The 21,916-nt window shown below is 44.2% G+C and overlaps 1 protein-coding gene across 13 annotated transcripts in view; it reads right to left on the bottom strand.

The window, feature by feature from the left end:
* Positions 1 to 2,449: 2,449 nt before the first annotated feature.
* The window catches only part of ZNF664 (zinc finger protein 664), a 40,516-nt gene continuing 21,049 nt past the window's right edge, over positions 2,450 to 21,916 (bottom strand). For 7 of the 13 annotated variants that reach the window (XM_023206169.2, XM_023206174.2, XM_023206189.2 and 4 more), the window contains 2 exons: positions 6,463 to 6,526; positions 2,450 to 6,358 (listed from right to left, as the gene is read on the bottom strand). In XM_023206169.2, coding sequence (XP_023061937.1) covers positions 4,974 to 5,759 — 786 coding nt within the window. In that variant the 5' untranslated portion in view covers positions 5,760 to 6,358; positions 6,463 to 6,526 and the 3' untranslated portion in view covers positions 2,450 to 4,973. Of the gene's footprint in view, positions 6,359 to 6,462; positions 6,527 to 12,995; positions 13,053 to 21,916 lie in introns of all 13 variants that reach the window. The other 6 variants (XM_023206167.2, XM_023206159.2, XM_023206163.2 and 3 more) reach the window with 1 other exon arrangement.

Raw genomic sequence — 21,916 nt, 5'->3', positions numbered from 1 at the left:
CTGCACGTAACTTAAGAAGGTTCTAGACCGCCCCAAAGGCCGTCTGCAGGTCCTAGGTTTTAAAATTCTGTAAACACAACACTCCCACCATAATTCATGATGCAGAGAAGACCTGGATCAGGGCCAGCAAAGAATTAAGAAGGGGAGGGAAAGTTGGTCTCTCAGTGAAGCCACATTTAGACGCAGCATTTAGGAAGGTAGTCTATAAAATGCATACATCCACCTAAAAATACACAACATCTGTATGTGCTACTTTACTCTAGAAATGTATTTACATATGCCTAAATCTGAACAATAAAATCGCTTTGGTAAAAGTGTCATTTTCCACTGATATTTACGCCAAGTTCTTACTGGCATAAACAAACACACGGCCTTGCGATCTCTGGATTTGTTCATGTGTTTTGTAATACATTAAATGAGAATGATAAAAAAGTATTCTTAAGTTTCAACTTACTTACGGTTATAATTATTCTACTTCACGTACATTGAGAGTGGAAATAAAGATATCCCAGGCCTCCCTGCCCCTTAGGGATTTGGGTAAACTTGACTCAAAACTCCATTAATTCCATGGCCTGTAGAATCTTTTAGCTACCCTGAAGATTTCTGCATATTCTGCATATTCCTCGGAGCTTGTTCTCAGGGGCACCCTCTTCTGGATACTACATTTACGTGTGGTACTTACATGTTGCATTTCACCCTGGATACAGCACTCAGCCCTTCCACCAGCTTCCATAAGAAATCCACCATGCCAAACACCCCTAACCTTAGGGAAAGACTTTGTGGTCACGAAGTTTTCCTACACAAGAGCTCAGAACTTCAGACTATCCTACTCCACTAGTTCCCTGGTACCCTCTCCCACTCCCACTCCAAGTCTACCCTTCGTTTTCTTACCTCCGACTACCCCGGGAGATTCAAGTTCTCTCTCTTATCGTGTGGAGCAATTCAGCCCTCTCCAGGTCCTATCCCAGTTTTAGATGTCCAAACCCACCACAGTGCTCAGCAAAACAAAAAGGATTCCAAGTAACATGACCTTTCTTCCTTAATAGGCAACTGGGAATAGGAATTCGTTATATCACTAAATGCTACGCACTTCACATGTTTATTTACTTCTCCCAATGTTTCCATGAATTAGGTATTTTCAAAATCATTTTAGAGATGAGAAACTTGAGGTTTAGAAAAATTAAGAAAATGAATATGGTCAGAGCAAGTGCTGTATCATCTTCATTTTTCCTCTTTTCCTCTCTAATCTATAGATCTTTACTCAGCTTTGCTATTTATATATGGCTCTTGCCTGTAGGTATCCACCTTTCTCATCTTTTCCTAGTACCACTGAGTATGTTTTCCATCTGCTTCTGATATTTGCTTTCCATTCACCTAGTTTTTCAAATTTCTGAGAATATCAGTACACTGTATAAAGACTGATAAATAATTCAAAAATCTTAAGAACAGAGCTAAGAGCTGGAAGGTCCCTTGGAAGGCATCATGTCCATGCTCACACAACACAAATCCCTCTTCAATTTCTGAGATGGTCTGATGAACCAAGCCCATGTTCTCATGCAGCAGACTATCTGAAATGTTGGGCTTTGATGCAAAGAGTTCTTCCTATCTGAAAGAGGCAATCTGCTGTTTATTCAGGTTTCCAAGTTAGAAACCATGCAGTCATTCTGGACTTATCTTGGCTCACACCCTAAATCCTAGCAGGCACCAAGAGTGACTCCATCACAGATGACCTACCCCTGCTCCCACCCCCCACCCCCATCAGAAGGGCTAGTTTGGGTTGCTCCCATCCCAATGATGGAACCGCAATGCAGACTTGTCTCTCAAAGCTAGTAGATGCCACAGCCAGTCAGACTCTTGACTGCAGCACAGAGCGTGGGCCCCCTCTGCTTCAGCTGACAGCACTTCACGCCTTCCTGGGCGTGGGCTGCAGTCAGCGGGGCCAGAGCAGCGCTTGGAGGAACTGCCTAGGGGCGCCAGGAGGATCACAGAAAGCACCAAAATGGGTCACCCAAGGAAGACGAGTTAGTTGCCAACATTTTAAGATTAAATTGTGTATGAAAATCGAGGTTGGTGTTTTCTTAGAAGAGCTGTGGGCCTGTATTCCGCCGTGAACACAGAGCCGCAGCAGAGCTGAGGCAATCCTCTCAGTGGACTGTGCTCTCTCCAGTCGGATTATTCCTAACTTGAGTCATTTATTACCTGAGTGGCTGTGACCTCAGACCAGGGTGTCCTCACACCTTGGCGTACCTGAGAAAGGCCCATTCTAGGCTTGTTGTCCAGATGTGAGTATCAACAGCACCTGCTCCCTTCACTCTCAAGTACTTAGTTTGGACAATAAATTACATGGTCACCCTGGGCTTAATGTGCAAGCCAATTCCCCACCACACACCCATACCCATACCCCCACACACAACCACTGAATTCACACAACTACATGTCAAGCACAGAACCCTGTTATAAAGCGATTTTATTAAATTGATTTGGACATACTGTAGGTCAAATAATATTTTCTGAAGATAACAATTATGGACTTTAAAGCTCGACATAAAATTAGTAGCTTCAAAAGGGTTAGTCATATTCCCCAGCAACAGCATGATAAAATAATTCAACTATGTAGAAATATAGAACTCTAGGACTAGCTGGAAACTCGGAAATCATTTAGCCTAATGTTCTCATTTTGAGAGAAAACTAGACTCAAAGATTAAGCGATTTGCCCAAGCTCACATACCTAATAGTAATAAAGCTAGAAATCAAACCAATTTTTCCTAAAACTAAAATTCTATCAATGATATTTCAACTGGCTCTCTATCAACTAAAAGTCTAGGCTTTTCTCTAATGCTCCACACTATTGTGACATGAAAGAGTGATAAGACACTACAGTAAATCGTACTTGTGGAATTCAGGCCTGGAAGGGGCTTTAGCGAATAACTAAGCCAGCCCTCTCTTTGTAAAAAGGAGGAAAAGTATGTGAAGTGACTTACCAAAGGCTTGTTAGCAGAGATGTCTGGATTAAAATCCAGATACTGACAAATTTACCCCCAAATCCCATCTCTAGTTTCATGGCCCACCCACTAAATCATGTGCTCCTTTTAAATCTCCTTTATGCACTGAGGTTTTAGTTATACAAAAACCCCTTCCAGTCAAACAGAAAAAATTAATTCAAATATGGAGAGAAAAATCAAACTTTCAGTATTTTCGTGACTATTTTGAGTAGTTCACTTTCCAACCTCTTAGACAGCTGACAGACACCACTAACCTGATCACCTATTTCAGAGCTTCAAAGATCCTTAATTTCCCCCAAAGACTTCCTGAGCAAAAGGACTACATGTGGGAAATCAATGAAAACAGGAATGAGAAGAGAAACAAAGTTAAAAATTTGTTGCTTTTTGTTCCTGTCATTGGGGACTTTTGGTCTTCCAAACATTCCTTGAGTTCCTCCACATGAGTTTTTAATATCAATCTAGCAAAAATTAAAATAAACAAAAAAAGGCCTATGAAAGTCAGGATACTGAGCACCTCGTCATCTCTCCCCCTCCCCACCGCTCGCGAATGCCAGTGCTGGCCTGTTCCTTAAACGCACCAGCTCATCCCCCACAGCAGCCTGTGCGCTCTGCCAGCGAGTGCTGCTTCTCCTCCGGCCTGAGCTCAACGCCCACCGTGGAAAGGCCTCCCTGACCGCTAGCTAATGTCACCCCACCCCCACCCCACCCTACCACTAAATCATCACCCTAGTTTATTTTCTTCATAGCACTTAATCACTATCTCAAACTACATTATTTATTTGTTTACTTATCATCTGTCTCCTCCACCAGAAGTAAACTCCACAAGAGTAGGGACCTTGTCTGTCTCATCAGTGGTATTCCCAGCACCTAGCACAGTGCCTGGCATATAGGAGGTGTTCAATACATATTTGTTGAAGAAAAGAATGATGGATTAATAAAGACGTTCATGCCTAAAAAAGAACTGATACACAGTAATCAATGTGTATCAATGAAGGGGTATCAAGAACTCCTATGCATTATTGCCCAAGATTACAGAAACAGAGATGAAACATTAGTGACTCCTCCTACCATCCACTTCTCATAAGGTCTCCCTAGCTAGGAAGGAGCTCCATCTATTACCAAAGGAGCCCAGAGGGCAATTCTGGATGAAGAAAAGCTCTCACTTTGCTTGCTGTTTCCTCCCTGCTATTTACATTCAGCTATTTCCAAAAAAATTCAAGTGAAAAATATGTGATGCAGCCACTAGAAACTAAGTCTGACTAACAGAGACAGTGATGAGCAGAATCCACACAAATAAAAAAGGTTCAAGGACATATATGTCTGCCAATGACTTTTCTGACAGGCTAAGTGAATGGGTATTGAGTCACCTAAAATCTAAAATGAACGTTAATGCCATCTAGGAAGGGATGGATATTTATGGGGATTTTGAGGACATATAGGTAGAGTGGGTTCAGAAATAATAGGATATATGGAAAGATATGTAGGGGCTAAATCAAGTAACCTCAGAAATACCAGAACGTGATCTTAGTGGGAGCTGTCCGTTTTCCAGTGCAATGCCAGTATGCTCGAATCAAGAGGAAGGAAGGGCATGAACTCCTCAAGGGGGAGTATCTGGGATAGCTTTTAAGCAAAGCATAGATAGAAGGTGACTCAGGAGGTCAGGCAATGATTGTGGCTTTTTGTGTAGTCTTTCAACTATGGAGGCATCGTGCTGGAATCCCAGGAAGTGACATCTGTGACTGGGACCTAAGAGCCATCCTGCTGGGCAGACGCTCAGAGATCCACATTCAAAGTCAAGCTGTGGAACATACTTGGCATGAACCAACAAATCAATCTCACATGCGCCTCCTCAGAAACAATGTTCTGCTAGGGACCGCTGTAAATATTTCTTGGGTCAATGTAGGTATATACAGGGTTTCCTTCCTAGTGGCACTTATGGGTTTTAAGATTTTAAACTCTTAGCAAAACGTTTTATATAACTGATATTTTGAGATGGTTTCTCTCCTTTGTGTGGACTCTCTGGTGGATGCAGAGGCTCGTACTCTGACTGAAGGCCTTTCCGCACTCATCACATTTAAAAGGTTTCTCTCCTGTGTGAACTCTCTGGTGGATGCACAGGCTCGAACTCTGACTGAAGGCCTTCCCACATCCACAACATCTATAGGGTTTCTCTCCAGTGTGGACTCTCTGGTGGATGCAGAGGCTCGAACTCTGACTGAAGGCCTTCCCACACTCATAACATTTATAGGGTTTCTCTCCTGTGTGGACTCTTTGATGCATGCAGAGGCTGGAGGTGTGCCTGAAGGCCTTCCCACACTCTTCACATTTAAAGGGCTTCTCTCCGGTGTGGACTCTCTGATGCATGCAAAGGTTTGAACTATTACTAAAGCCCCTTCCACACTCACTACAGACATAAGGTTTCTCACCTGTATGAACTCTCATATGAATCTGAAGATGGGAGCTCCAATTGAAGGCTTTGCCACACTCATAACATTTATAGGGCTTCTCCACTGTGTGGATTTTCTTATGTCTATTAAGTTTCGTTGTAGTGCTAAAATCCTTACCACAATCATCACATTTATAGACCTTCTCTCCTGTATGGTCTCTCCAATGAATATGAAGTTCTGATATATGAAAGAAACCCTTATCACACTTGTCACATTTATGGGGCTTCTCAGCTGTGTGAATTTTCTGATGCATAAAAAGATCTGCTCTCTCAGAGAAAAATTCCCTACACATGGGGCACTTGTAGATCATTTTTCCTATTTGGTATCGTGATTTGGAGGAGAAAATTTCCTTACAATTACTACAGTTACAAGACTGTTATTTCATAGAGTCTCTTATTTGGCCATTTTGGCAGTCTATCTCAGGCTTGCTCTATTAGGTAAGTTTAAGGTCAGCCTAAGCTTTTCCCTGCCTGTCTTTCTATGGAAGGTTTCTTCCTGCATAGTGTTCCTCACTCAGTATTATTATTGATTATAAAGTGACATTGACTTCCACGTGTATTCTGTAACTCATTAACATAGAACTTTGTTTTAGATCCTGAGTTGTCAACATTCCAAGGGGCTCTCAAGGTGCAAACCTTTTTGTTTTTGAGCCCCTAGAATCTTCCTCTTGTAGAGCAATCTTGTACTTCTCACTTCTAGAAAAAGGACTGTACAGTATATCCCCTGTATTGAAGGATGAGATACTGCTGGCTGGTCTCGAGCCCCTGCGGTTGCCCCTTGAAGAGTCAGTTTGGCATTCTGCCTCCTGCACATCAGACACAAAAGCCTTTCCAGCAAGCAGGCTCCTCGGGGTCCAGGTATGGCAAGCCTTGCTTTGGGGAATTCCCTACATGGGTATCATGCCATCTCCTGTAATAGAAACGTAAATAAATAAATTGAAAATGCTTCTATCTGGAAAACTGCTATTGATTCCAAAATTAATTTTATATAAATGTGACAGCAGTAACACAAACCTTTTTTGGTCTTGAGGAAGAAGCTCGCTTATCTTCCAGAGATGTGTCTCTTGGATTTGCAGGTCTGAAGGAGAGAATTTGTAGATATCATGCTCCTGTTTACAGCTCAAGTATATAATCCAGTTACAACCACTCATTGTAATTATCTGAGCAACATCAAGGGGAACGTTATTGAAAGAGAAAAGAAATCCTCAAAAGACCTACATGTGAGTATGAAAACCAGCTGTCCTGTACAAAGGAACAACAATGAAAATGATCTCCACTTTGAACTTCAGAAGGTACAACATTGCTGCTTTTGGAGATAAAACATCATATTTGACTTGCCTTCTAATCTACACAAAGAATAAGTACATGATGTGTTGGTATCAAATGTCATTCTCCTACTTGTCTTCAATGATTTCCTGAGGTACTTAAATAAAAACCCAATCCTTAACTCAAACATCTGACCTGCCCCTCTCCCCACCTCATCCCCTGTGCTTCCTGCCTCTGGCTTTCTTTTTCAGCTCTCAAACACCCCAAGCGTTTCCTGCCTCGGGGCCTTTGTACATGCTGTTCCCACCACTCCCTCCCCTACTTTGTGCAAAGCTTTGTGGGTCAGCTGCCCTCCTCTACCTAAAGAGGCCCCGGCTAGACTCTGTTTTCATCTCCTTTAATTCCTTTAAAGCCCACATGACTTGTAATTATTGTATTTGTTCCCTGGTTTTTAACCTGTCTCCTGTACTAGGATGTAAGTGCCATGAAGGAGGAACTGTGTGCGCTGCTCTCTGTTACAACCTGGCAATGAGAGGGGTTCAACGAATATTTTCTGAGAATCTATAGAGTATTTCACGACACCCTCTGGCACCCACACACATGTCCTGCTTCATTCTGGTGGGGCAGATAAAGGTACATTTCTTAGTGCCTTATTTCCAGTCTTTTGATGGCCTCCAGGGGACAAAATACACAACAAATAGAATAAGGAGGAGATAAAAGAAGAAAATAAATCTCAAAATATTCACTCTGAAATCTTTTAAGGTTTAGGACTATGTTTTAGCAACCTTTTCATTTCTTTTATTCTATATGCAGTGATACTTTAAAATTAACTAAATGAAATCAATAAGTCTTCTTAAAATAACGCTTTTAATATGTTCCACACAAAGAGAACATGCATGGGTGTTTGAGGAGATGTAACGTTAAAAAGGTAAAATAAACTGGACTGCTTCTAGGTGAAAGTGTTATAATTACAAAATTCAATTAGGTACCCAAAATTTTGGCAAAAATGGTCATATATCTACAAAAATTATGTTTGCATCCATCCTTTGTCCTAGTAATAATTCTAGAATATATCCTAAAGACACATTGGTAAAAATAGGAAATGACTGATATTCGGTTATTCACTGAGGCAGTATTTGGCAGCGAAACTGCAAGCAACCCAAGGCCATCGATAGGGAACTAGCTGAATCAAGTATGGCACCTCCTCACAAGGCAAAATCCTTTTTTTTTTTTTTTTTTTTTTTTTTGAGGACGGCACTGCGCACTGACACAGAGTGAACCAAGGTCACATTTAAAAAAAAAAAAACCCTAAGGTACACAATAGTATATGTTTTATGCTACCTTTTCTGCAAAAAGGAAGGTAATATATAAAATAAACACTGGCCTGGCACAGCGGCTCATGCCTGTAATCCCAGCATGCCAGGAGGCCGAGGTGGGAGGATCACTTGAGGCCAGGAGTTTGAGACCAGCCTGGGCAACATAGGGAGACCCTGTCTCTACAAAAAAAATTAAATTAAATTAGAAAGTTAGCCAGGCATGGTGGCACACATCTGTAGTCGCAGCTACTCAGGAGGCTGAGGCAGGAAGAAGGCTTGAGCCTAGGAGTTCAAGGCTACAGTGAGCCAAGATTGTGCCACTGTACTCCAGCCTCAGCAACAGAGTAAGACCCTATCTTAAATAAAAAAAAAAATAAGCATAGTGAAAGATAATCCAGAATTTAATTTAATGATTACTTATGGGGGAGAATACAGTTGAGACTTCTCTGAATATACTGTTGTATGGTTCTGACTCTGGAAACATGCTTCTATAGTCAAAAAACAAAATTAAATGAATATTAAAATAAAATAAAGAGAATAAACCTATCATGTTGGTGACATAGCCACAAATGCCTTTTGAGCACAGTACACTGATTGTACATGCCTAGAACATATTCTTTTGACAAATAAGCTGCAAAGAAATCACACTTCTTTCAACAATTTAACTGTTACTGGTGTCTTTTAAAGTAGGTTAATACAAATACGTAGTTTATGTTAAAGTTGTTAGCCAAGATTCAATGTAAGAAAAATTCGATTTAAGTATAAAATCAAAGTTAAGAAAAAATTCTGTAATATAAAATTTGACTTAGAGATATCAGTTTGAATTCACTTTTTTTTTTTTTCTTTTTAGCCATCACCAAAAAGACCTGGAAGCAGTAAGAAGCGATAGCAATGAGCACACCTAGAGCCCCTTCCCTTAAATCCTCTCCCCACCAAGAGGCAAGGGGTCCTTGGAGGAACGGCTGGGTTCAAAGCCAGAGTAGCACTTACAAAATGAGCTTGGGACATCTTGTTATGCCAGAAAGCAGGAGGGCTGTGCCAAAGGAACACAGAGCCAATTATGCAACTGAACATCAAAAGGAATAAGAAAGGCAATCGAGTGAGACGCATTAAATATACAAACCCCAGGAGCTCATAATGACTGTAGGGAATGGGGAAGAAAGAGACAGGCAGGCAGAGAGATGGAGAGGCCCTGGCTAGACTCTGTTTGAGAGAGAGAGAGAGACCCAAGGCACTGAAACAAAATTGGAATTAACTAGGGGCCCAACTTCTTACCCTGAAAATTGGTAATTAAAAGGAGAGAAGCATCTATCCTATTTCCTGTATGAACTCTCTTTCAAGACAAAGAAACAACCAGCTAATATGTGCATACTCCTCATCAAACACCTGATTCAGACTATGATAAGCAATGGGTGAAAAAACGGGCTGGAAGGCTGATCCGGGACTTGGCATTGCCAGAATCAGGTTGTCACCACCTGAAGCCAGGAATCGATCGATCTTAGCATGACTCAAAGAGGAACAACCAGACACGTGTGCCTCCTGCTGTGGTGCAATGGGAAGCACCCAGCACCCCCTGAAGACATTCTTGCCAAAAGACTGAAGCAAAACCTAATTAAGCCTCTGGAGCTAATTTTTAATGGAAAGAACTGCAGGGACAGAGGAACTACTAGGAAACAAGTAGCAAAACATCAACAGGTGAGCCACTCTACAGGACAACTGCCCCCCCCCCTTTTTTTTTTTGCAATAAGGACATGGGGGAAAAAAAAAGATGGTAAGGAGGGAGGAGGTGCTCTAAATGAAAGAGACTTGAGACATAACAATCAGATATAATCGGAGGACCTTCTTTGGAATCTGAAGCAAACCAGCTGCTAAAAGGGGACAGTCAAGGAAATGTGATTAGGGGTATGAGATTACACTGTGTGCTGTTAACTATGTGATCATGTCATTGTAGCTATGTAAACCAATGTCTACAGCCTTAGGGATGCACAGTGAAGAACAGGATTGATAGGACATGTCATCTGATATGTGTGACTTAAAATGCTTCAGCAAACCAAAAAAAAAAAGGGGGGGGGGGGAGTAAAAAAGAGCAGACAAAGTAAATGTGGTAAAATCATTGTAACCATTGAATCTAGGTGAGAGATAAATGAATAAAATATTCTACTCTAAAATATTCTGTTGCAAAATATTATGTATGGTTGAAATCTTCATGATTTAAAAAAAATGTGTGAATGCTGAGAAGATATTCCTTTCCTGCTCTTCTGGCAATGGCCAACTAATCCCAGGACCACCGCATAGAGGGGCAACTGTGACTGAAATCAATATAATCCCCGAAACAGCCCTCATTTCCCCAGTCAATCCTGAGCACAGGAGAATGCGCACAGGAAGAGGTCTCTGGACAGCAGGACAAGGCAGTGGCGGCAGGGATGAGCAGAGGACAAAGGAAGCAGCACTGTGCTCTGCTCTTTCCCTCGCAAGCTAACCCCAGCAGGGGTGTCTTCCAGCACCCCCTCCAGGAATCAAGCTGCCACAGTTAGAGCATTCCTCCAGCCTAGCCTCAGTAGAGTCCAACTCTGCTCAGAAAGGCAATAGTTCAACACCAAGGTCCCTGACAGGGGAGTCTGATATGACCTCCCATTGGAGTTCTTCTTCAGGAATCAGACACTGCCATTCCTTCCAGATAAAATCCTTGGACCTGTCTATAAGTCTCACTGTACAGTGAGGGGATGAGAGGGGTAAGCTGCATTTTGTAGGAAAAAGAAAGATAAAAGAAACTCCGGCAAATTTTCCATGTGACCAACCAAAGAACAGAAAGGCCAACACACAGAAAGGATCTCCAGTACAGACTCGCGTATCACAGCCCCTGCCCAAGTCTTCCACACAGATAGAGGCGACTGTAAATCCAGAGGCAGATACAGGTTATGGAACCCCACAGAGGTCACAGATCCTGAATGCACCACGTTCCCAAGGCTGTCTCTCACTCCAGACTCCCCCTTATGTCTCATAATCAACGTCCTACCGGGGGTTTCAAGAGGACATGCCATATGACTGCAAGCCTCTCTTTCCGACCTGAGGGGGAAGCCTGTCACTGCCAAGGACAAACAGAGCCTGCACCTGCGAGCTCAGGAATGCCCCCAGCATTCTGTGCACTCGACCCACACTGGAGGAGAACTCAAACAGCAAAATCACAGTGCAGCTGAAAACCGAGAAAACGAAAGCTTAAAATTTAGCCCATCTATCTCAAATCCTCACCTTCCATGAAAAGGAGCCTTTCCTCTCTCCCTGTAGTTTGTGATACCACAGAATACTGAATCAGTACTAATATCTCAGTACAATTAAAACTGAGGGCAACTAGCTTATAAAGAACTGATGCTGAGATTCAAGAAAGTCAAAAACTGAGTCTTAAATACAAGGAAACCGTATCCTGAGAGAATACATGCTCTGGGCCACGGCATAAGAAAGGGGAACCTGAAGACGGAGGTACAGGACTAACAGGCTGGGAGAATGAAGTTGGTTTCCCTTGAGGGTTGCTCAGACCAAAAGTTCCTCACTCTAGTGGCAGAAGACGCAAACCCGCTGCATGTAAGGGAGACTACCACTCCAGCATAGGGCCGAGGCTGCAGGAGTCGGCCGCAGCAGCCCTAATGGGGTGATCAGAGCATCAGAGGAACGCCAACTATTTATGTGGAGGTAGAGGTTGGTGAGCTACAGCTGATGTTCCACAAAGTGGACTCTGAACTGGATTATATTCAACACAGGCTGGATATGAAATAAAGACTAATCACCTTGATTGGGCAGGAGAGAAAAATCCAGTTACACTCCTAAAGGAATTAGCAGCCACTCAGCCTTGACATCAGACTATGTCCACAGTGTTCAGCCAGCAGATGCCGACTACTGAGCAGAAGGCCAAGTGCCTCATCTGTGCTGCTCTGCTTGAGGCTATGACCTCCATGCAAGAACTACAGAGGCACAGGGACCCAGCTGTCACCACCAACTGAGGAAGAGAATAGCGCCACCCAGCAACTAACATCCCACTGCCAGACTGGTAAAGAAAGAGGTGTGCAGAAGGGCACACTGGTGCAGTGCCCAGTGGCAGGGAGGTACAGGATAATGTCTTGCGAGCACTTGGGGCTGGCATGGAGATAGCTTGTTGTGGGGATGGGCCAGTGATGCCTTTAGAAAGATGGGAGATGTGAGACGGAGGGCAGATGCTGTATGAATGAAGTTCAACCAAGACAAGAGAACAGGAAAGAGGGAAGTTTAAAATGTATTCCCACTTAATCTTGGAACTTCAGGCCAACATATCACCTAACACTACTTTGCATCTGTTTTCTTTTTATATAATGAGGATAATACAGACATGCTGGACTATCTGTGTCTTTCTCTCTCTCTCTCTCTCTCACACACACACACACACACACATTTTATAAATTATCAATCAATCAAAAGGTGAAGTAACAAACTTTGGAAACTAAAAGATAGACAACTGTATTATATATTTACATCATTTTCAAAAATGCTGACTGCATGTTAACGTAGGACTGCCAGCACCCAGTATGTGACTTGTGGTCATTCAACAAAACCCAACTCAAGTAATAAACTGGCTTCTTGTGTGAACAAAGAAGTAGAGAGGGTGGACAAAATAAGAACAGCAAAAAGCTCACGGTTTATGAACCTGGGTTCAACCCCTGTGGTGACAGGCCCATAGGAGTACGTTTTGTTTTTTTTTTACTTTTGAGTTCATTTGAAATTTTCCATAATAAAATGTAAGCCAGTAAGCCTTTGCTTAGAACAGTGGTCCCCAACCTTTTTGGCAGCAAGGACCAGTTTTGTGGAAGACCATTTTTCCACAGACTGGGGGCAGGGATGATGGTTTTGGGACGAATCAAGTGCATTATGCTTAAATTGTGCACTTTATTTCTACTATTATTACATCGCAATATATAATGAAATAATTATACAACTTACCATCATGTAGAATCAGTGGGAGCCTGAGCTTGTTTTCCTGCAACTAGGTGGTCCCATCTGGAGGTGTTGGGAGACAGTAACAGATCATCAGGCACTAAATTCGCATAAGGAGCGGGCAACCTAGATCCCTCACATGCACAGTTTACAACAGGGTTCACGCTCCTATGAGAATCTAATGCCTCCGCTGATCTGACAGGAGGTGGAGCTCAGGAGGTAACACAAGCGATGGGGAGTGGCTATAAATAGATGAAGCTTCACTGGCTTGCCCACCACTCACCTCATGCTGTGTGGCCTTGGTTCCTAACAGACCATGGACCGGCAGCCATTCGTGGCCCAGTGGTTGGGGACCCCTGGCTTAGAAAATCCCTGTATGAGGGCCGGGCGCGGTGGCTCAAGCCTGTAATCCCAGCACTTTGGGAGGCCGAGACGGGCAGATCACGAGGTCAGGAGATCAAGACCATCCTGGCTAACACGGTGAAACCCTGTCTCTACTAAAAATACAAAAAACTAGCCGGGCGAGGTGGCGGGCGCCTGTAGTCCCAGCTACTCTGGAGGCTGAGGCAGGAGAATGGCGTAAACCCGGGAGGCGGAGCTTGCAGTGAGCTGAGATCCAGCCACCGCACTCCAGCCCGGGTGACAGAGCAAGACTTCGCCTCAAAAAAAAAAAAGAAAAGAAAAGAAAATCCCTGTATGACAATCTGAAGCCGTCAGAAAGAATACAACGGTGTTCTAAATTACAGAGCTAAATAAACACTGCCTCCACCTCCACGGACAACACTAACCTATGCAAGTCCAGCCATATCATTATATGGCTCAATGGTTTTCACTCAGAAGTCTGTAAGGAATCTGTCCATCTTGAGTGAAACTCTAGCCTTTAACCAAAACATCCTATTCCAGCTTTCTGCTCTGTTAATCCTATGTTACCTTTTCTTTGCTCCCTCAGGACCTCCAGTCCTCTTTCAGTCTTTGTCCTTTGTCTTTACTTCCTGGCTTCCAATGCTGACTTGGGTTCCTTATGCCCTCCCTCCACCCAGGTTCACCTCTCTCTTCTGTCATCATTACTGTTTCCATGGCCACACTCTAGCTCTATCACCCCCAGAAACTATGCTCCCTCCCAAATCTGTGTTGAGCAACCCATTCTTGGACACTGGGTGCTCCCTCCCCTTCCAGCTAACTGGCTCCAGGAACTTCATGCAGTAGACTTGCACCCAGTGGCCTGACCCTTTGTTCCCTGTCTGTTGTCGGTAGCTTCTCTCTGTGCTCACCAGAACTCTCTGGCCCCACCTACTCTCAGTGACACCGCACCTTATTCAAACCCAACTCTCCACCTATCCATGCAGGCACCCAAGTGGCTGAATAATGCCAGGTTTATTTAACTCATGACCATACATTTCAAATGGGCACTGGAGTGGCCCTAAATTCTTCCAAAAGTCTTCAGTACACACATTTTCCCAATACTTTAAATTGCTATTTCCTCATTTCCTTTTCTCCTCAAATCTCCCATCTTCCCTCTGACTCCCTCACTCGTGGCTGATAACCTGCCAAGAGCCTGCTTCTGATTAAGAAGACAACAGAAGCAGGCTGGGCGCAGTGGCTCACACCTGTAATCCCGTCACTTTGGGAGGCCAAGGCAGGTGGATCACGACGTCAGGTGTTCGAGACCAGCCTGACCAACATGGTGAAACCCCATTGCTACTAAAAATAGAAAAAGTAGCCGGGCATGGTGGCATGGGCCTGTAATCCCAGCTACTCTAGAGGCTAAGGCAGAAGAATCACGTGAACCCGGGAGGCAGAGGTTGCAATGAGCCGAGATCATGCCACTGCACTCCGGCCTGGGCGACAGAGCGAGACTCTGTCTCAAAAAAAAGAAGCAATTAGATGGCAAGCCCTTCATTTTCCCACTGCAAATCCACTAGGCCACCTGTATTCACACCTTCTACTCCAACAGGGGGTGCGCTGCTGCTGGGAAAGACCAGCCCTTCCACTTGTGCCCATGAGTACACTTCCTGGGCCTTCTCCAAATGGAACCCTGTAAGTATTCCCTCTCACTGCCACTGTCAATTCCATCCTAGCTATAGGTCCATTCTCACACAAACATGTTCTGTATCTTCCTCCTTAAAATTGTTTTGGATCTCACAGCCCCACCCCTGCTATCCTCATGCTGTCCCCTGCCCCTACAGGCAGGTTTCTTTCCCAACATGCCACAGAAAACATGTTTCTTTCCCAACATGTCCTGCCTCCGTCAGGACAGGGCCCCAAGACAGGGCTGGAAACACCTGCTTTCTTAGCTGGCCCATCCCTGCCCCTCACTAGCCACTCCTTGTTTCTTTCACTGCTGACCTCTCTTCTGTTCAACTTTTCTAAATCCTGGGGTGCTTCACGGTTCCTGCTTGGGACTACTTCTTTTCTGAATCTATACCCTCTAAGTAATCTCACCAGTCATGTGATCTAAAATACTCTCTTGATGTTGGCTCCCGGTTTTATCTCCAGCCCTGGACTGCTCCATAACCTCTGCTGAAAAGCACTACAACCACATCTCCAAACCAAATTTCCCCTCAAACTGTTCCTTCCTCACTCTTCTCCATCTGTGTCAAGTGCACCAATATCCATCCAGATGCATTGTCCTTAATTCTGCTTTCCTCCAGCACCACCAATGCAAATCACCGCACACTCTACCTCCTCTCCACAACATAACCCAGCCCTGCCCTCACATCTCTCCAAGGCCACTACAAGCTCCACCCTGTGCAGGCCACGGTCACCTCCTGCCTGCACTATTTCAACAGCCTCTCAACCATGGGTCTCTCTGGCTTTCATTCTTGCTCCTCCTCAACTGGACTTCTACCAGTAGTCACCCTCATCTTTTAAAAACATAAGTTAGAGAACGTCACTGCCCTGCTTAATCCTTCCATTGCTCTTTAGAACACACATCCTCTCACTGGCTCACAAGCTGGAGGTGGCCCAGCCACCGCCTCTTTCCAACCTCACCTCCCGCACTCTCTGCAAACCACACACCAGCCTCCCTCATCTTCTTTCTCGTCTTCAAGCTTGCCAGCCTCATGTGCCTTCAGTACCTTCACATGAGCCCCCTGCCCAGCTTCTTCCTGGTCCTCAGGGAGCTGGCATCTGCTCAACACTCAGGCCTCAGCACATGCGCTATCTTCCCAGAAAGCAGCTCCTGGGCTTGTCAGTTTCAGCTGACTTACCTCTCTGGCCTCACACCTTTCTGATCACCTCTTTCCGCTTAATTTTTGTACGGAACATTACCACTTACTGCCTGGAATTATTGTGCTCATTTCGGCACATGCTTCCTTTGTTGTGCTCTTCTCCCTGCTCTCTTGAATGCAAGTTCCTTGATCAGCAGAAACTCCAGAGAATTTATCAATCTGTGAATCTCTGAAACTCCTACATCTCTCTGTCTTCCAGTCATTCAAGCACCAAATGTTTACTGAGTGTCTAACCTATGTCAGCCTCTGTGCCTTCAGCAGTGCAGAATCATAGCCAGTCCCTTCTCGAGTGCAAGCCACAGTCTAATGGGGAGACAACGTTCATCAAAGGTGTCCACAAGAAAATGTCAAATAAATCTGTATGAAATGCTCCAAAACAGCCCTGCACAGTGCTCTGAGCACCTCGGAATGGGCTGGAAGTGAGGTTGACCTGGTCAGGGGTCAGAGGTCAGGGGAGACCACTTTGAACTGATGGCTGAGCTCAGATCTAGAGGAGGCCTCTGCAGGGTAAAGAGAAGATACATGACCTGAGGGAAAGGCATGCATGGAGGACCATGGTGAGGGGCAGGAGGCAAGCATGGGACAGAACAGGGCCAGTTGGGCTGGAGACGCTCAGTGCCAGACGAGAGGGGAGAAGTTAGGCATCACGATCTTTATCTTCAAAGCAGTGGAAGCCTCCACAGTGGTTAGCTTTTGTCTTAAAATTTGGTAGTAATATCAGATTTCCATTTTAAATAGAAAACTGTAGCTAAAATACAGAAATTAATGGATGGGTAGAAAGCGAGAGCATCTGGGGGTAAACATGGTAGGGGATCATCGTAGTCATTTGGGTTGGAAACAATGATCAAAATCTGGACTAAAACAATGATGATGAGAGAAAAATCCATCAGACTTGGTGACAGTTTCAATACAATGGGTGAGGGACAAGGAAATGCCAAGGATGACTGCCAGGTCTTTTACTTGAATAACTGGATAAAGACGGAGCTGTTCAGTAAGACAGAAAACTCTAGAAAGACCAAGGTTTGCGGACAAAGACTGTGACTTCCATTTTGGACATGCTCGTGATATCCGAAAGTGGATGTCAAGGACACCAGCTGGACGGATGGAACCGACACTGAGATAAGAAATCAGGACTTTATAAGGTATACATGTGTGAGCCATTAACATTTAGATGGTAACTTAAACAGGGGGAGGGAATAAGACTGCCTACCAAGAAAGGGTGAAAAGGGAAGAGGGCCCTGGGACTAAGCTACGGGAGACCAACATTTAATGACTCAGTTTGAAAGAAGCCAAGTAGAAGAGCACATACTGAATGATTCTGCTTACATAAAGTTGAAAAACAAGCAAATCAATTGATGCTGTTACACAACAGAGGAGACAGAGGGGCTAATGACTGGAAAGATGCATGAGGGAATTTCTAGGGATCGTTGTCATGTGCTGTCTTTATCTGGGCATTGGTGCACACAGGTGTGCTCATCTCACAGCTGTGAAAATTCATCACACTGTAGCCCTATTTATAATCTGCATGTTAGACTTCAAGGAAGAGTTCAGGGAAGAAATAAAAATGAGAGGAATTCCAATGAAAGGGAAAGACTGAAACTATGGGAGAGAAAAGAAATAACAGAAAGGGCCAATGGAGACGGGATCCAAAGCTCCATGAGAGGAATGAGCCCTGGAGAGGGGAAAGACACGCCGCCGTGAACAGGTGAAGGCAGGAAGTGGTGTGTGTGTTTAAGTAGAAACTGAGAGTCCCTGGCTGCTGGGAAGCAGGAAGCAAGGCCATCTGCTGAGAAGAGGGCAATGGGGAGCCTGGAGGTTTGAGGAGAACAGGTATGGTGGTTTGAGGTGGTGTGAGATGGTTGTCTGGAGGGCAGGAGAATGGCGTGAACTGCGAAACGTAGGGGGACTGCCAGCAGCACTGAGGGTGGGCATGGATTTGGCCCAGGGCTTAGTTCCTCAGGGACTGCATGGGGAAGGCAGATAGCTAAGTTTCTGCAAAGCTGAGTTTTTGCCAAATGAGAATCACCAAAGGACAAATGGGCCTTCCCTCTAAAGGAAATCGTCCCCTATCCCAATCCAAATCTCTACCTTCACATGCTGACAGAATCATAGACCACCAAGGTCTTCACAGTGATACCCTCAGCTGGGTCTTCCAAGCCTCAGGAACGCTTGTGTGACCTCACCCCAAGTTGCTATGTGGCTACTGCCCCCTTCGCCATGTTCAATCTATGTCTGACCTGCAGCTAGCTCTGCTCTTGAAACCAAATGCCACACAGAGAAGGCAGAACGCATCAGAGAACTCCCTCCAATTCCAGTCAAACTCTCATTGTACATGTGCTACCCAACTCTAGCCCTTTCTTCCTTTTACAAATGGAAGAAGTGTCCATGTCCTACTTAAGATTCAGCCCAACACCACTTCTCTCTGGATGTCTGGACTGAGCTTTTCTTTTTTTTTAATCTTGAATACATTATCTAAAATTTGGACTGCTGGCTCAGAAAAATCTAAAGTCATTTTTAAATAACTATACAATTACTTTGTCATAAAAGTCAAGGGAAAATTACCTCTTTTCTTATTTTTGAGACAACTGTTCTGATTTTAAGAAACCTATAAGTATCACAGATCTTTCAGGAGTATTATGAGTACAGGTCTTCCTATGAAGCACTAACTGTACATAATCCCCCTCTGCAATAGCAGACTCTGACAGTAAAATCAATTTCAACAGAGATCAAATTAATTTCCTACCCAGAACCAGAGCTATCAGAATGTGTGGTATATAATTTTGCCACTCAAAGGCATAAGGACACACTTTCTGGGAAAGATAAAAGTGAAAAAGAACTGAGAAGATGACATGTCGGCCTCCACTCCCTACCAAAAATAACCACCACCAACTGCGATGAGTAGAGATGACCATGTGATTCATCTTCCCCACACGCATACAGCAGGCAATTGTGTCATGGGGGCTGGGTAAGATTCTCTAAGAAAGATAATCAAAGGGCCTTGGCTCAGGAGACGATGCACTAGGCCGGTAATCGTAAAATATAAAGGATCCACATTAACTTCTTGGCCCCTTAATTAATGGGAAAGGTTTTATAGAAAGATCCCTATATCCTTAGTCCTCTAACACATGTTGATTATTTGACACAGATAAGTGACACAGAGAAGCCAACCCACCCTGACACAGACCTGGAAGAGAGCTGTTATTGAGACAACAGTCTGGAAGCTGACCTCTGAGGCATAGGGTCAGAGCTGCAAGCACACAGGCACACGTTCCACATTTATTTAGCATCTAGCATCTGTTGGGCTTAGGCTCCGGAGGATCTGATGAACAAAACAGACATGGCCTCTGCACTTATGTGGTTTACATTTGAGGAGGGGAAGGCGACGGTTCCAGCACATGTGAGCGGAGATTTGACAGAGGCATTACAGCTGATGAGCCAGGGGCATCCTAAGTAGTCTCAGCATGGCAATGAAGATTTCTAGTTGACTCTACTTTTAAGCTGAAACCCAAAGGACAAAGTGAAGTGGCCACATAAAGAAAAGCAGGGCATAGCATGTATACAGAGGTCATCAGATGCCAAGCCCCAGAAAGTGGAGTCCAGCAGGCAGAAACAGGAGTCATACAGCAGGGTCTTTCAGCCACAGAAACTCTTATCTGGAGTGACCAAGGCAACTCTGTAGGATTTATTTTTGAAAAAATATAAGCATTATAGTTACAAGACACCCAGGAGATAGTAGTCCACCTATAAAGACCAACAGAGACTTAAAGGTCTTCCTATGAAGTCCTGTAAGCTCAGGACTCTATCTTTTAAGAAAAACAGAAGGCATTTAAAGTTGGAAGCCTGTGGAGAGTGTCACAGGTGCCAAGGACTGGGAAGGACCCGATCCATAAACATACAAAGGGATAAAGTATAAGAAAGGCTCCTGTGGGGTATTAGAAAACAAAGGTTGCACAGGAAATCAGCTCCTGAGATAGCCGATACACCCTGCACTTCTAGGAGGAACTTCTGACCTTAGGAGCCCTCCTGCAAATGTTACCCCCCGTTCTGGAACAGGGAACACTCCTTGGCTCCAGCATTCGCTGTCCAATGCAGTTTCCCAAAACTGTATGATTTCATTTGAAGTCCTCACTTCACTTAACACGTGTTTTTTCCTTCAGACACCAACACTGTCTCTGAGCCTCCCTCCCAGTGTAGCCAAAAAAATAAATCAACAGCCAAATCCCAGTGTTCTAATTGCAGTACCAAGTGCTGATACTCATTCCAGCACTAATTCATCAATGTTGCATCTGGATTAGCTGGAGCTCTGAGGAAGAAAGGCAAAAAGTATACTGGGTTAAATAGTGTCTCCCCAAAATTCATATCCACCCAGAACCTCAGGGTGTGACCTTATTTGCAAACAGGGTCTTTGCAGATGTAATTAAGATGACATCATAACGTTAGTGTGAGCCCTAAATCCAATGCCTGGTATCCTTATAAAACAGAGGAGATGGAGATTCAGACACACACACACAGACTCGGAAAAAGGCCACATGGGGATGGCTGCAGAGAGTGAAGTGATATGTCTACAAGCCAAGGAAGGCCAAAGACTAAGAGGCAAAGGATTCTCCCATAAAGCCTGCAGAGGGAGCATGGCCCTGCTGCCACCTGAATCCAGAATTCCAGCCTCCAGAACTGTGAGACAATATATTTCTATTGTTTTAAGCCTCCCAGCTTGTGGTACTTTGATACAGCAGCCCAAGGAAACTACAAGAAGGATATGGCATGCTCTCAGTGACATTTTGCCATTACAGTCCTTACCTCCATCTGGGCTCTATGTACACAAGGGGCATTGTTTATTGTTTGGTGATGGTGAAGGAATGGTGTTTATTTCACACTTCACCCAAGCCCTTTTAGCTCTAAAAACCTGGAGTGATTTCACCTTTAATCACTTCCAAAAAAAGAAGTTGCATATTTCACTTAAATATTTTTACTTAAGAGATTAGGAGATATTTCATAGAAAAAATCTTTATTTTTCCCTTCCTTTCCAATAGTTTTATTCTTTGCTTCTGTCTCCTAAGGAAACAAAAAAATCACAAACAGTATCTACAGTCTTCACCTCTGACACCAAAAAAGTGAATGACACATACATACTTCTGTGGCTGGCAGCCTGGGGCAGGGGTGAGCAGTGGCTTCACAATTAGACCAGCCATAGTGAATGGGGATTTTGTATATAATACATATAACATGGGGCACCCAGCCTACTTTAGTCCATCACACACAAGTGGGCTTTGTCCTGGTAATGCAGGAATGAGCTTCGTTCCCTCCATGGCCAGGCAATGAGGACAGGGCCCTGCAATCTAATTGGCCGCTGCAAAAGCTACCCATCAATTATAGAGCCCGCCCCCAACGACATTCTGTCCATTCTGTCTAATTTCCAGATGAACACTTTTCCCCATTCCTGCCTGCTCTCCTTGGGTTTCGCACCTTAAATTTCCATTCTGTGAAAGTATCCTTTCCCATCACGGGCAAAGCCATAATTTCGTAGAGCTAAGAGATGTAAAGCCCTTCTTGAGGCCATGAAGCTCTTAAGAGACACAGCTAAATTTGAGTTTGTTTTACAGAACATTCTATCTCCAAAATCTTGAATTGCTATGCGCCTCCAGCTCCGTGTGTCCATACACATTCTCCCTAACTTCCACCGCTCATGCTCACACTCAG

The sequence above is a fragment of the Piliocolobus tephrosceles genome, chromosome 10 (genome assembly GCF_002776525.5).
Source record: "Piliocolobus tephrosceles isolate RC106 chromosome 10, ASM277652v3, whole genome shotgun sequence".
Taxonomy (NCBI): domain Eukaryota; kingdom Metazoa; phylum Chordata; class Mammalia; order Primates; family Cercopithecidae; genus Piliocolobus; species Piliocolobus tephrosceles.
Note: the sequence above shows the minus strand (reverse complement) of the source record. Positions and strands in the feature narration are given on the sequence as shown.